Source organism: Danio aesculapii, chromosome 2 (assembly GCF_903798145.1).
Source record: "Danio aesculapii chromosome 2, fDanAes4.1, whole genome shotgun sequence".
Classification (NCBI taxonomy): Eukaryota; Metazoa; Chordata; class Actinopteri; order Cypriniformes; family Danionidae; genus Danio; species Danio aesculapii.
In genome coordinates, this window is record NC_079436.1 from 58,668,571 (window position 1) to 58,684,574 (window position 16,004).

Below are 16,004 nucleotides of genomic sequence, written 5' to 3' on the forward strand. Positions count from 1 at the left end.
TCGTTATTTAAAAAAATTAATTTGGTCACATGAGTGCAAAAACACACTGCGATGCATGTTAAAGGCAAACTGAACCAACAGGGGGCGATAATGACACTTCTGAATTCACACCAAATGCAAAATTAAAGTATTTTTGCTAGTAAACTGCGCACAATCCAATGCAAACGTGAGAACAGAGGCGAGTTAATACAATGCAAACTAATGCATTCGCTGTGAACGTGCTGAATTCGCCCTATTTGCATCTTTCCAGCTGTGTTGGCCAATCAGAGAGGAGAAATGCCACACACACACACACACACACACACACACACACATCAAACTGCAGTTGTAGCATCCACACGACCACACTGGACCGGTAGATTCTGAAAATAATCACCCTGGCTGGAGTTTTCAGAAAGTTTAGTACGTCACCTGACGCTGCGTTTCTGTGTGGACGAACAGCAAAGCCGCGTAGAAAAGAAAACTGCGGTTTTAAAAATACCCATGTTCATGTGGAAAGGGTTTAAAAAGCAGTCACGCAGGTTTATACGAGTGTATAATATCGTCAGAATAAAGAGTGTGTGTTATTGTCAGAGTGTGTGTCCGTCAGATGACCTGTCCGTGCAGGTGTTTCCCGCCACCGTTGATAGCGTTTTTAGGCACCAGTCCGATGTTACTGCACTGGAAGTAGTTGGAGGCGGTTTCAGACATCAGCGCAGGGTTTTCCTCTTCTCCTTCTGGGAGTCTGTCTCTCTCTCGCTCCACTCGGTGAATCTCTCTGCGAGATCCGCGTTTCCAGCCGTCGCCGTTGGCTTCTGCGGTCGGACCCGAGCTCACAGACGCAGGAGGAGAACACTGATCCCGCAGACCCGAGTCCTGAAACACATTCATATTAATTTGGGTTTAGTCCCTTTATTATCAGAGGTTGCCACAGCGGAATGAACCACCAACTATTCCAGCAAATGTTTTACACAGCGGATGCCCTTCCATCTGCAACCCAGTACTGGGAAACACCCAAACACACTCTTGTATTTGAATGTTTGGTGTGTGTGTGTGTATTTTGGTGTGTGTGTGTGTGTTTTCCCCTTCGCTCTTGTTCCCACATTGTGCTCTTGCGTTTCCAAAAGATGCAATCAGTTTTATTTAAATCACAGCTAGGCTTCAGCATCATCATTAGCCGCATTTCCACTATCGGGCCAGTGCGTGCCAGGGCTTTAATCGGGCCAGGCCAGGCCAATAGCCCGGGAGGTTGAGAAATGAGGCCGAAATCATGTCGCGTTTCCACTGTCGCGCTAGTTGCTCGCAGTGCGTCAAGCAAACACCGCCCCCAGAACGTCCCCCGAATCAAACGTCACACAACCCGTCATACAACCCGCCCACTTCAGCGGGAACAAAAAACTCAAATTATAACCACAAACACAACCTGGCATCACTACGAGAGCTGGAAGATGGAGAACACCGAAGCGATTGCTTTTTTACTGTTTGTGGTCTGTTAGTGTAAGGCCAGACAGCGATCCCTGGATAAGGACATTCGAGTTCGGCGGCATTTACTTCGAACACAGATTTTGGCTGTCGGCACCTCTCTGTATGGCACACTTGTTCTGTCCTCTTACCGGAAAGCGTGACCGATAAATATGTACCTGATGAGCCGGAAGTTAAAAGTAAAAAGGAACACTCAAAAGTAGCCCCTTCGTAGGGCATGTGTGCGCCACATGGCTGACGTCACATGTATTGTTTTAGGATCAGCGTTTTAGTTAAAAAGGTAACGTTAGTGAACACTTAGAGAAGTGTTTACTTTGTGGTGCAGTTTGATAAAACGTTAGTTAGTTGGTGACTTTACCATATGATTTTTCATGTCGTGTTTTGTTTAATATTGTTTATAAGAACACCTTTAGAGGAAGTCATAAAGTTGGTCAAGTCTCTGAAGCACAAAAGTATCAACACTTTTTGTGAGGGAAAACATCATATGCATGTGTGCTTTTAAGCAAAATGTCTAAATGCCTCAAATAAATAAAACACATGCCAGTACTGTCTGCTATCCATTTTTTCTTCTGCTTAGTGAGTTGATCAAGTGCGATAGCAAAACAAATGTAAGGGAAGAAAGCATCTTGTCTCCTCTTTACCTGACAGGAAAACTCCGCCTTTGTACGTAACCCCGCCCCGAAGCCCCAGTTGGCCCTCCTTGGCCCAAGGTATTCGGCGGGCCGAAAAAGGCCGGACGCTGGCCCCCAAGGAAGCCCCGCTTTGGCCCGATTACGCCCCGGAAGTGATAGTGGAAACGCGACTGGCCTTGGCTCACCCTGGCTTGCTCGCTTTAGGCGCGATAGTGGAAACGCGGCTATTGGTTCACTAGTTGAGATTGACAGCTAGCCAATTAGACCAAGGGGGAGTGGCCATCACAATGTGAACGCAATGATCCCACAGTACATTTGGCGGGATTTTGATCCTTTAGTGTATTTGTACTCTCACCAGAGACATGTTGCTGGAGCGCACGAAGGACTCGACTCTGCGTCTGCGCTCGTTTCTCTCCTCCTCGATTTCTCGCAGTTTTTTACTCTGGCGTTCGGGTCGGTACGAGGTGTAGATCGCTGGTCGACCGAGACTGTCGAACTCTCCATCTCCCTGTCGGCATCTCACATCACCGAGCAGCGAGCGATCCTGTAGAGACACACAACACTGATTAATAAACACACACTTTTTTCTCTCTCTCTCTCTCTCTCTATATATATATGAATTATTGCTCTAGGTTATAAAGAAATAAATATATAAAATATATCTTTGTTTAATTGATGTCGTTAAAGTACAAATGAAATGAAAACAAGTTCAAAATTTACAGGTATTGCTATACTTGTGGGGACATTGGTCAGCTAGGAATACAAGACACACATGCCTACACACACACACACACACACACACACACACGCAAACATGCACAAAACCCACACAAGCAAGCACAAGCCCGCATACACACAAGCACAAACACACGCACACGCACACAAACACAAGCAAGCAAACACACACATACGCACACACAAACACATGCAGACACACACACACACACACACACACACACATGCAGACACACACACACACACACACACACACACACACTGACACAAGCACATGCATGCACACAAAAAAGCAAGCACACACATGCATACGCACGCGCACACACACACGAACACGCATGGACAAATGCGCACTTGCAAACACATGCACAAATGCGCACACACACACACACGCAAACAAACACACGCGCACACACACAAGCAAATGTGTGCACACACATGCACGCAAGAACACGCATGCAGACACACACATTCACAAACACTTGCATTCACGCACACACAAACACACACACACACACACACACACACACACACACAAACACACACACAAACACACACACACACACAGACGCATGCATACATGCAAACAAACACACGCATGCACAAACACACACACACGTAAGACGATGTTCAGTCAAATCTACCAGTCCTGTCATATACATCACACACACACACACGCTGGAACGCACTAAACACACCTCCACTGATAAAGCGCTGTTCTTCATGCCGCTGTCCATGCGGCTCAGTGAACTCTCCTCCGTCTGCAAACATCAGCAACAGTCATAATGCATTACTCCATGTCTCCTTTTGTACACAGTAAACATTTAACAGCATAAACATGCACCTATTAAAGCATTTATTAGTAGAAGAGTTTCATGCAAAATAAACATGTAATGCCACATAAATGAGGCTATTTTAGCTTACAAAATACAGGACACAAGTGATATGACTTAAAAATATGGATGCATATATTGACAATATTTCCATGCCAATTATGAACACTCATCTTTTTGTCCTCTTATTCACATAAAGGATTCTCCTCAAAACAAAAACACTAATTTAACATGATTTTTGCATCAGATTAAATGATAATAGGAGTTAATAATAATGCTGAATATTAATTTGATATCTTTATTTAGATATAAAGAAACGTATCCATCTGTGAATATTACCCAAAGTTTGATAGGTTTTAGTTTTCATTGTGTTGATAATAAAGTTGAATCTAATCTAACAACAGCAGGTGTTTTATATGCATTTAATGTGCTAGAGAATCTACTGATGGCTGCAGGTTGTATTGAGTCAGGAATGTTAATATTGATGTACCTGCGCTCTGGGGTCACAGTTGATGGAGTCCAGTCTCCTCATGGACACCTGCCGCGACAGACTGAGCATCTCCTCCCTGACACACACACACACACACACACACACACACACACACACACACACACACACACACACACACACGTTTCAGAACAGGAGGATGTAAAAAAAATCTGCTTTAAAAACTGTTTAAAGGTGCCATACACTGCATTGGTTTATCAAGTTAAAATGTTTTCTGATATCTACATCACAGGTTTATGGCTTCGGTAAGTTCAAATAAATCTCTAGAAATGGTTTTATGAGCTCATTTATTACCAAGGTTATAATATTATTATAATATTAATAATAATATTAATAATATTGTTTTTCATTAGTTTTAGTTTCAATTTCGTTTAGACTTTTTGTTTTCAAGTTTAGTTAGTTTTAATTAGTTTTAGAGGCAGATTTACTAGTTTGTATTAGTTTCTATATTTTGAAATGACTCAGTTTTAGTTTAGTTTTAGTATTAGTTTTTCTAAGTAAGGATATTTGTTAGGTGCAAGATTCAAAATCAACAGAATAAATGTTGTATATTAAAAACTCAGCAATACATTATCTGAAACCTGTGTTTAGAGGACACATGAACAATATCATCTACCACTACCATCATCTACACATCCTCAAACTCAAATACAACAGCCCACAAGATGGGAAGTTCAGATATTTATCGCGGATGTTAGGCCTCAACATTATGTAGTCAGCAAAAGTAATTTCAGTCAATAAAAACATCACCATGATCTGAAAAATGTCTTACAGTAAAGTTTTGCAACACAACTGAAGCATTCACCTATTTAAACTCTATTACGATTTTCTTTTATGAAATAAACTTAAGTTTTTTCACTTAAGATCCTCTCATTTAAGCCCTCGGTTTACCCGCGCTGCAGTTGTTGAAGTTTAGTTCAGTCACAGCAGGTTGTCATGTACTGTTTGTGCTCGGTTCACTGAATCACGCATGCGCAGTTTTGTCGGTTAACCGCTTCTCACATTTGATCTTAGTGTAACGTCACTGTTCTAATAACTGAATAAGAGTATTATATTGGATATTTTAGAGTTAGAGGGGGTATTAGGCTTGGTAAAAAGTAAGTAGTTTGTGGACGAGTGCTTACTGGAGACGCGATTCGTTTCAAATGATTCAGTTCGATTAGGTGAACTAGTTCAACCGGTTCACTTGGAAGATCCGGTTAAAATTATTCATTCGCGATCGCGATACAGAGATAAAACCCATTATTGGGCATAAACGTGTTAAAGTAATAGTTTTAAATCTCTGTATTTAATGCTGTCACAGTGCTGCTGTGATGTCCACTCGTTGTTTTTGTCGCGGGAGCAACAGCGAGGATGACTGGAGGAGACCCGACTCTATCTGGCCAATGGCAGAAGAACTACAGATTCTGAGGTGCGGTACAGGTCAGACACCTGCAGCGCGGAGTAAATAGATTTACTTCTAAAAGGCGCATAGTAAGATTATGTATCAAATACATTTACAAATACGAAAACGAAGGAGGTTTTTGCTATAATTTTAGTTAGTTTTGTATGTACACAATACAGTTTCAGTTAGTTCTAGTTTTTTGGAAAAACTCTTGTTTTTATTTTTATTTCAGTTAACCACAATTACGTAACATTTTAGTTTTCGTTTTTTCGTTCGTTTTCGTTAACTATAATAACCTTGTTTATTACTCCACAAAATACCCCTAGAATCAGAAGGTCCATCATTGAGCATATATGGATCATGTCATGCTCTTTCTCTCACACACTTTAGCATCTCTGTGTTTGTTCAAACCTGCTCTCTCTTGAAGCAAATACGAGAGGAACTGACACTGCAATTCATGGAAATTCCACTAGTCCTGCTCCATAATAGAGCAGATTTCTATTGACCACACTGTTAGAATGGCCAACTTTACAGCAGAAAATAACGGTGTTTACAGCCTGGTATAAAGAACGATTGTGGTTCATATAGCTAATATTACCCTTCATGACGACTGTGAGGGGGTGAATTTTTTTATAACTCATCTGTTTCGTTTATATTAAGTTATATTAAGTTTGCATAATTAAGGGCGTGGTCACTTGAGTGACAGCTAGGTCTCGCTGGTCGCCGTCACTTCACCTCAGCTGAATCTGGCTGATTACCTGCTAAACTCGCCATATTCATCGTATTTTTGTGTTTTTTCATGTGGCTTTACACTGTCAGTCACCTTTTGGGATTATTTCCTACAATTATCAGATGATATGGGATGCTGTGTGCACTTAATTGTGCTCACAAACCATTCACTTGGCCTCTATTTCCCAGGTGAGTGAAGTTATACACGTATATACCATCTCTATAAATGTATCTGTCTTATTTAACATTATTTATCATTTAAATTTTTCTTTAGAGCTGTAATGCACTCCAGAATCTGACAGATTGATTAACTATAGGCTCTAATACAGTCATCTGAAGTGTTGTCATACGGTTTTATGGCTGGATTTCATCAACAGCCCAGCATTTACAAACACAGACTATATCTGAAGTGTTTGGAAGTAATTCCTCCCATAGAAAAACGTCATAAAAACAATGATTGGTGGGTCAATGTATTACAGCAGTGTTTTTAAAAGTCTAAACACTTTATTGATATAGTGTACAGCCAAGCACATGTGGTCAGAACACAAACGAGTCGCGGGTAATGGAGTATTAAGCATTTCTCCCATAGGAAAGCCTGTCTAAGCAAAATGCTAGCAGGCGTCTGTAGCTCCGCTCATGCTCCGCCTCTTTGCCCTTATTTGGTTACCCCCCCAATTGGAGCGATGACGCACACACAAAATGCCGCCGGTTGACCCCGCCCACTTGTTGCTTCATTTGTGTTTTTCAGAAACCTGTAGGTGACGTCACAGATACTACGTCCATATCTTTTACAGTCTATGGTTCACACATCCGCATCAAATTTAACAGTAAACACAATACATTAACAAAAGATACAATTAAACATCCCTTATGTATTTTCTGAGTGGAGCTGAATAGATGTATAATCTGTATATCCTGCATTTTGAACAGGTATGTGCGAGCGTGTATATGTCTGAGTAAATATGTGCATGTGTGATGTGTGTGTTTGTGATGCGTGTCCAAACTCACGTTCTGGCGCTCAGAGCTCTCTTCAGCTTGCGGTTCTTGCGGCTCAGGTTGCAGTTGATGTAGATTATGGCAAAGACCACAAATAACACTAAAACACCCGCAGAAGCCGCTCCAATCACGATGAGGAGAGTGTGTGACGAACTGATGGAGAACTCACTGCGAACAGCTGAACACACACACACACACACACACACACAATTAATAATGCACAACTACTGTGTAGTGTGTGACAGATGATCCGTTAAGAAATACCAAGTGATTTGTGTTGATAGAGAATAATAATAAATCAAATTATTAAATACAATTATTATTGTTGCTGTCTAAATCAAATGCTGATTTTAAACCTGCTTTATCCAATGTTTAGATTCCTAGTTTGAAAGTTATAAATGACGGTGTACATATTTGATGCCTCATTTGCATATACACTCACCGGCCACTTTATTAGGTACACCTGTCCAACTGCTCGTTAACGCATATGTCTAATCAGCCAAGCACATGGCAGCAGCTCAATGCATTTAGGCATGTAGACATGGTCAAGACGATCTGCTGCAGATCAAAGCGAGCATCAGAATGGGGAAGAAAGGGGATTTAAGAGACTCTGAACGTGGCATGGTTGTTGCTGCCAGACGGGCTGCTCTGAGTATTTCAGAAACTGCTGATCTACTGGGATTTTCACGCACAACCATCTCTAGGGTTTACAGAGAATGGTCCGACAAAGAGGAAATATCCAGTGAGCGGCAGTTCTGTGGGCGCAAATGCCTTGTTGATGCCAGAGGTCAGAGGAGAATGGCCAGACTGGTTCCAGCTGATAGAAAGGCAACAGTAACTCAAATAAGCACTCGTTACAACTGAGGTCTGCAGAAGAGCATCTCTGAACACACAACACGTCCAACCTTGAGGCGGATGGGCTACAGCAGCAGAAGACCACACCGGGTGCCGCTCCTGTCAGCTAAGAACAGGAAACTGAGGCTACAATTGACACAGGCTCACCAAAACTGGACAATAGAAGATTAGAGAAATGTTGCCTGGTCTGATGAGTCTCCATTTCTGCTGCCACATTCGGATGCTCGGCTCAGAATTTGGCATCAACAACATGAAAGCATGGATCCATCCTGCCTTGTATCAGCGGTTCAGGGTGGTGGTGGTGGTGTAATGATGTGGGGGAGATTTTCTTTGGGTCCATTAGTACCAATTGAGCATGGTGTCAACACCACAGCCTACCTGAGTATTGTTGCTGACCATGTCCATCCCTTTATGAGCACAGTGTATCCATCTTCGGATGGCTACTTCCAGCAGGATAACGCACCATGTCATAAAGCGACAATCATCTCAGACTGGTTTCCTGAACCTGACAACGAGTTCACTGTACTCAAATGGCCTCCACAGTCACCAGATCTCAATCCAATAGAGTACCTTTGGGATGTGGTGGAACGGGAGATTGGCATCATGGATGTGCAGCCGACAAATCTGTAGCAACTGTGTGATGCTATCATGTCAATATGGAGCAAAATCTCTGAGGAATATTTCCAGTACCATGTTGAATCTACACCACCAAGGATTGAGGCAGTTAAGGCAAAAGAGGGTCCAACCCGGTACTAGTAAGGTGTACCTAATAAAGTGGCCAGTGTGTATGAACAATTCTTGAGGACAATTTAATTAAATTTTTAAAAATCATTATTTAAACAGTAAAGTATGCCTGCAATGTTTGGTTTTTAATTTAACAATTGATTATTATGTAAAATAGACGCATTATAATATTAAAATATCCCATTATCTCCACAAGGAGGCAGCAGAGTTATGACTGTGGTGTAAATAAACGCAGTAAAACATGTATTTCGCTGAAAGCAGGCAGTGTTTAAGAGTCACTGCTGGCTGAGAATAAAAGCTAAATTTACATAATTGTGAAAACCACTATGAGGAAGTCAAAAGCGCTGCTGCTGTGTGGAAATAATCTACCAGAGAAAATGACCTGATCAGTCACAACACACAAACAGAACATTTCCACAATCAAACATCCGCTTTATTTCAGGCTCTTTTCCTGCTGCCGCCGACAGAGTGTGTCTATTTTTACACCGGAGTTCACTTTAATACAGGTCTAATACAAAAATAACTCTGATAACAATCTAATTATTCTTATGTTTAACCCTTGTGTGCTGTTGGGTCATTTTCATCCACTCTGGGCTGATTTTGAGTCTTAATTTGGCACAGCTTTTTCTGTGTTTCAGCAAATGGGATGGTTTTTGGTGTCAGCTCTTTTTTTGACCCATATTTTAGGAAAATACTTTAAAAAAAAAAATAAAAGTAATCCACTGTTCAGATCGACTCCCCTTTGGTTATGTTGGGGGCTGTTTTTGCCCCATTGACTTCCATTATAATCACATTTATTGACCATATATAATCATGCATTCTTGATTGCTGCTGGTTTTCCCCTAATGAAGAGGTACGATTTGTCATTTTTACTGATGCATAAAGACACACACACAAACATGAACACACAATGTATGTGCAAACAACACTCATGCACAAACAACACACTGACGCACACACACAAAAAACTAACATACAGACGTAGTATGCGTAATACATATGCGCAAACACGCGCACACATACCTATGCACAAATACAACACACTAACAAACACTCTCAGACACGCACACACACATATGCACAAACACACACTCAAACTACTAACACACATACAGGCGTAGTATGCATAATAAATAAAACACACATGCACACAAAACACACCCATGCACAAATACAACACTAACAAACACTCTCAGACACGCACACACACATATGCACAAACACACACTCAAACTACTAACACGCATACAGGCGTAGTATGCATAATAAATAAAACACACATGCACACAAAACACACCCATGCACAAATACAACACTAACAAACACTCTCAGACACGCACACACGCATTCAGACAACACATGCACAAACAACACACAAACGCACACACACAGACACAAACCTGTGCAAACAACACACAAACACTCTCAGACACGCACACACAACACACACACAATCATACATACGCACAAACACGTATGTGCAAACACACAAACACTGACACGCACACAGAAATATATGAACAAACACGTATGTGCAAACACACATGCGCAAACACACTCAAACTACTAACACACATACACACGTAGTATGCGTAATACATATGCGCAAACACACACAAACACACCCATGCACAAACACATTAACAAACACTCTCAGACACGCACACACGCATTCAGACACAACACATGCACAAACATGTATGTGCAAACACACAAACACGCACACACACAAACACTGACACGCACACGCATAAAGACACACACACACAAACATATGCACTAACATGCGCAAACACACCGACACCCACACACACTCCAACTACTAACCCACATACAGACGTAGTATGCGTAATATATGCGCAAACACACACACACACACACACACACGCACACCTATGCACAAATGCAACACACTAACAAACACTCTTACACGCATACAGACACATCACACAAACGACACACAAACACTGACACGCGCACACACACAAACATATGCACAAACACGTGTGCAAACGACAAACACACTGACGCACACACACTCCAACTACTAACATACATACAGACGTAGTATGCCTAATACATATGCACAAACACACACACACGCACCCATGCACAAATACAACACACTAACAAACTCTGACATGCAGACAAACAAGTATGTGCAAACACACAAACACTCTCAGACACGCACACACGCATACAGACACAACACACACAAACATATGCACAAACACATATGTGCAAACACTCAGACATGCACACGCACAAACACATGCGCAAACAACACACTGACACGCACACACTCAAACTAACAAACATACAGACGTAGTATGCGTAATACATATGCGCAAACACACACAAACACAAAACACATGTGCAAACAACACAGACATACGCAAACAACACACTGACACGCACACACTCAAACTACTAACACACATACAGACGTAGTATGCGTAATACATATGCGCAAACACACACAAACACAAAACACATGTGCAAACAACACAGACATGCGCAAACAACACACTGACACGCACACACTCAAACTACTAACACACATACAGACGTAGTATGCGTAATACATATGTGCAAACACGCACACACACACACTAAGACACGCACACACACACAAACACATGTGCAAACACAGACATGTGCAAACAACACACTGACACGCACACACTCAAACTAACAAACATACAGACGTAGTATGCGTAATACATATGCGCAAACACACACAAACACAAAACACATGTGCAAACAACACAGACATGCGCAAACAACACACTGACACGCACACACTCAAACTACTAACACACATACAGACGTAGTATGCGTAATACATATGTGCAAACACACACACACACACACTAAGACACGCACACACACACAAACACATGTGCAAACACAGACATGTGCAAACACACTGACACGCACACACTCAAACTAACAAACATACAGACGTAGTATGCGTAATACATATGCGCAAACACACACAAACACAAAACACATGTGCAAACAACACAGACATGCGCAAACAACACACTGACACGCACACACTCAAACTACTAACAAACATACAGACGTAGTATGCGTAATACATATGCGCAAACACACACAAACACAAAACACATGTGCAAACAACACAGACATGCGCAAACAACACACTGACACGCACACACTCAAACTACTAACAAACATACAGACGTAGTATGCGTAATACATATGCGCAAACACACACACACAAACACACACGCATACAGACACAACACACACAAACATATGCACAAACATGTATGTGCAAACACACAAGCACTCTCAGACATACACAAACATGTGCAAACACACAGTGGCAGATTTAGGCATGGGCAATATGGGTGATTGCCCTGAGCAGCATGGAGACTCAGTGTCAGTATGGTTAAAAACACTGTAGTATTTCCTATACAATACTACAAGGTGGGCCATTTATATGGATTCACCTTAATAAAATGGGAATGGTTGTTGATATTAACGTCCTGTTTGTGGCACATTAGTATATGTGAGGGGGCAAACTTTTCAAGATGGGTGGTGACCAAGGTTGCCATTTTAAGTCGGCCATCTTGGATCTAACTTTTGTTTTTTTTTCAACAGGAAGAGGGTCATGTGACACGTCAAACTTACTGGCAATTTCACAAGAAAAACAATGGTGTGCTTGGTTTTAACGTAACTTTATTCTTTCATGAGCCCCCTCACATATACTAATGTGCCACAAACAGGACGTTACTATCACCAACCGTTCCCATTTTATTAATGTGAATCCATATAAATGGTCCACCCTGTATAGTATTGCTCATGTGGGTGTCTGACAGCTGAAAACAGATCTGGTAGCAGATATCACAGCCTCTGTTACTATTCACCATGCACTTTTGTGTTAACATTTATTATTATTTATTCATTTAGGATGTGTGTTTTCACATTCTGATTCCAATGCCTCATTATTAAAGATGTTAAAAGACTATAATTAAATAAAATATTCTTACAAATGAAATATTAGGTGTTCTCTGGAAGAGTGGACTTGCATTGTGATGCTATTATATTGTCATTCTGGCATTATATAATCAGTTGTATTAAATGGTCCTAAAATGACAATGTTTATTGCAATATATCATACGCAAAACAATAGATATCACGACAGGCCTAGAGACACGTACTGTCAATCTGCAGTGTGAACTCCGCTTTGGCGACTCCCAGACTGTTGTGTGTCCTGCAGACGTAAACACCCTCATCTGTCTGCTGCAGCGGGCGAGAAAACACCAGCCTGTCCTTCTGGACCAGCACTCCTGATGGCAACACACCATCACTCCTGAACACACACACACACACACACACACACAGTGTCAGTGCATTGTCATTCGCATAATAAACAGGCAAAAACACAAGCTCTTATAGACACATGGACTAATAGAGAAGTTAAGATTCTCCAAAAACATAACGTCTAATATTAAAGGGTCACGAAACACCAGAGCACATGTTTTGAGATATTGATGGACGTGTGTGTGTGTGTCCCACGCTGCTATAAACACTATTAGGGCACATATATCTGTTAAAAAGTGAAAATTGGGTGTTTTTGCGTTATTTTGAGCAAATTCGTTCTTGCGGTTTAATAATTTTGAAGCTGCGTCACGGGGATTAGATCCTTCTGTGTATTCCAGCATGGAGACTGGCTGTCTGTACTGGCGAGTACATCATGACGTCTCTGAGTGTGCTGCATTCATTCATGAGAAAGACTTGGTTCAAACCAATCAGCGCGCTCTTTTGTGTATGAGGTGCAACTTCATTAATACGAGTGATGTCTTCGAAGACTGTACCTGTACAGTGTTCAGAGAGACGCCACGTTGTGTTGCCAACCGTAATTAAAACAAGTGGAAGAAGAATTGTTCAGAGACAAAGGTCTGTCAGTGTTGTGTTTATAAATGTGCTGCAAAGGTTTTGTTTTCATTTCCCCACTATGAGAGCTCAGCTGGACTCACCTGTGGATTACAGTGGTCTGCTAACAAGCAGGAGAAATATGTTAGTAAGGATCATTCTTTACCCGAGAGCTTTTCTCATCTGGAAATGCAAATATCTGGATTTGCCGCTCGTCTCCTTTTAATAAAGCCGCGGCTCCAGTTGGTGTTGATTGTCTTGTCTCTACAGATTTGTTAAGTGGTTGATCAGTGCTCTTTGTTTATTTATTCAGATGGTAAAGTTAGTTCGTATGGTCAGCAGTACTCTTTCAGTGTTTAAAGACAGACCTTAGTCAGAATGATTTCTAAGTTACTGAGGTTTACAGCACGTTAACATCACTACAATATTATAGACTGAAAGATCTGCTGTAAATGCGGCTCTCCGAGTGTAAACATGTAAAAACCTTAAACTATTACCGTTGTGTAGGATTTGACACTTTTTTTTTTATTTGAACTTTGATTTTTCTTATTTCAAATAATGCAGATGAATATCAAACACAGAGCATTAACATAAAAGCAGAACAATACAACAGAAATAAATTCAATAAATAAATATCACATAAATTGCAAAAGTAACCAAACCAGAACACACACACACACACAAAAAGAAATAAAAAAAGAGAAATTAAAAAAGAGAAATAAAAGAACAAAAAAGAAAAAAAAAGAAAAAAAAGAAATAAAAAAAAGAGAAATAAAAAAGAAAAGAAAGAAAAAGATAAATAAAAAAAACAGAGAAAAAGGTGAATTAAAAAAAAGATAAAAAAAGAGAGAAATAAAAAAAGAAAAGATAAAGAAAAAGAGAAATTAAAAATAAAAAAGATAAATAAAAAAGATAAATAAAAAAAAGAAAAGAAAGAAAAAGATAAATAAAAAAAACAGAGAAAAAGGTAAATTAAAAAAAGATAAAAAAGAGAGAAATAAAAAAAGAAAAGATAAAGAAAAAGAGAAATTAAAAATAAAAAAGATAAATAAAAAAAAGAAAAGAAAGAAAAAGATAAATAAAAAAAACAGAGAAAAAGGTGAATTAAAAAAAAGATAAAAAAAGAGAGAAATAAAAAAAGAAAAGATAAAGAAAAAGAGAAATTAAAAATAAAAAAGATAAATAAAAAAGATAAATAAAAAAAAGAAAAGAAAGAAAAAGATAAATAAAAAAAACAAAGAAAAAGGTAAATTAAAAAAAGATAAAAAAAGAGAGAAATAAAAAAAGAAAAGATAAAGAAAAAGAGAAATTAAAAATAAAAAAGATAAATAAAAAAAGAGAAATAAAAAAAAAGAAATAAAAAGAGAAATTAAAAAAAGAAAAAAAAAGATAAATAAAAAAGAAAAAAGGGGGGGTGGGGGTGGGTCGCTAATATCATAACCTTAATTGTTATTTCGTCTCATTACATGTTTGCTAACATTGTGGGTCGCAGAAATTTTCCCCATTTATCAAAATAAATTTAAATTCCTCCATGTAAATATAGGAGAGTTTTACATAAGCTGCAACTCGTCCTAACTCTGAGATCCATTCGAAAATCGGAGGTCTACTGGAAGATTTCCAGTTTTTAACAATGACCCGTCTGCCTAGCATAATACAGCTGAGTATCCACTGGGAATCAGTTTTATTCATGTGGCTTAAGGGACATGGGTCACCAAGTGTATATAAGCTTGAGCAAAAGTCATACTGGGTCTGCAATATTTGACACATTTTGTGACTGGATAGTCTATACACACACACACACACACACACACACACACACACACACAGCTGTGTTTCAACTGAGAAATACGAAGGCTTTTTTCCCTCCCATACAGCGTGTGGTATCAACTTCCATTAAAACTACACTCTCCCAGCAGTTCCTCACATCCAATATCTGGTTTGTCACAGGAGCATGCAGGAAATGCTCCTTAATGAAAGTGAAAGTGCCAAACTGCAGTTAAAGTCCACAAATTAAGCATGAACACCCTAAATTACATGAAACTCCAGAGGAAATGTAGATATCGGTGACGCGATGACATTAATTATGTGCTTTAACATGCAAAACAGGATCATGAAAGCAACATTCAAACAGCAGCTCATGTAAACACCATCAGATTATGGTCTTATTCAGATTAAGGCAAGTAATTCCATTACTGATGTCCATGTAAATGTAGTCACTG

General features: G+C 39.9%; 1 protein-coding gene across 1 annotated transcript; it reads right to left on the minus strand.

The window, feature by feature from the left end:
• Positions 1-292: 292 nt before the first annotated feature.
• Positions 293-13,968, minus strand: nectin4b (nectin cell adhesion molecule 4b). Its single transcript, XM_056470030.1, has 7 exons — positions 13,952-13,968; positions 13,071-13,222; positions 7,291-7,456; positions 4,152-4,227; positions 3,527-3,589; positions 2,449-2,637; positions 293-855 (listed from the first exon to the last, which is right to left on the minus strand). Exons 1-7 carry the CDS (start codon positions 13,966-13,968, stop codon positions 586-588), a joined length of 933 nt encoding a protein of 310 aa, XP_056326005.1. The 3' UTR covers positions 293-585.
• Positions 13,969-16,004: the final 2,036 nt, after the last annotated feature.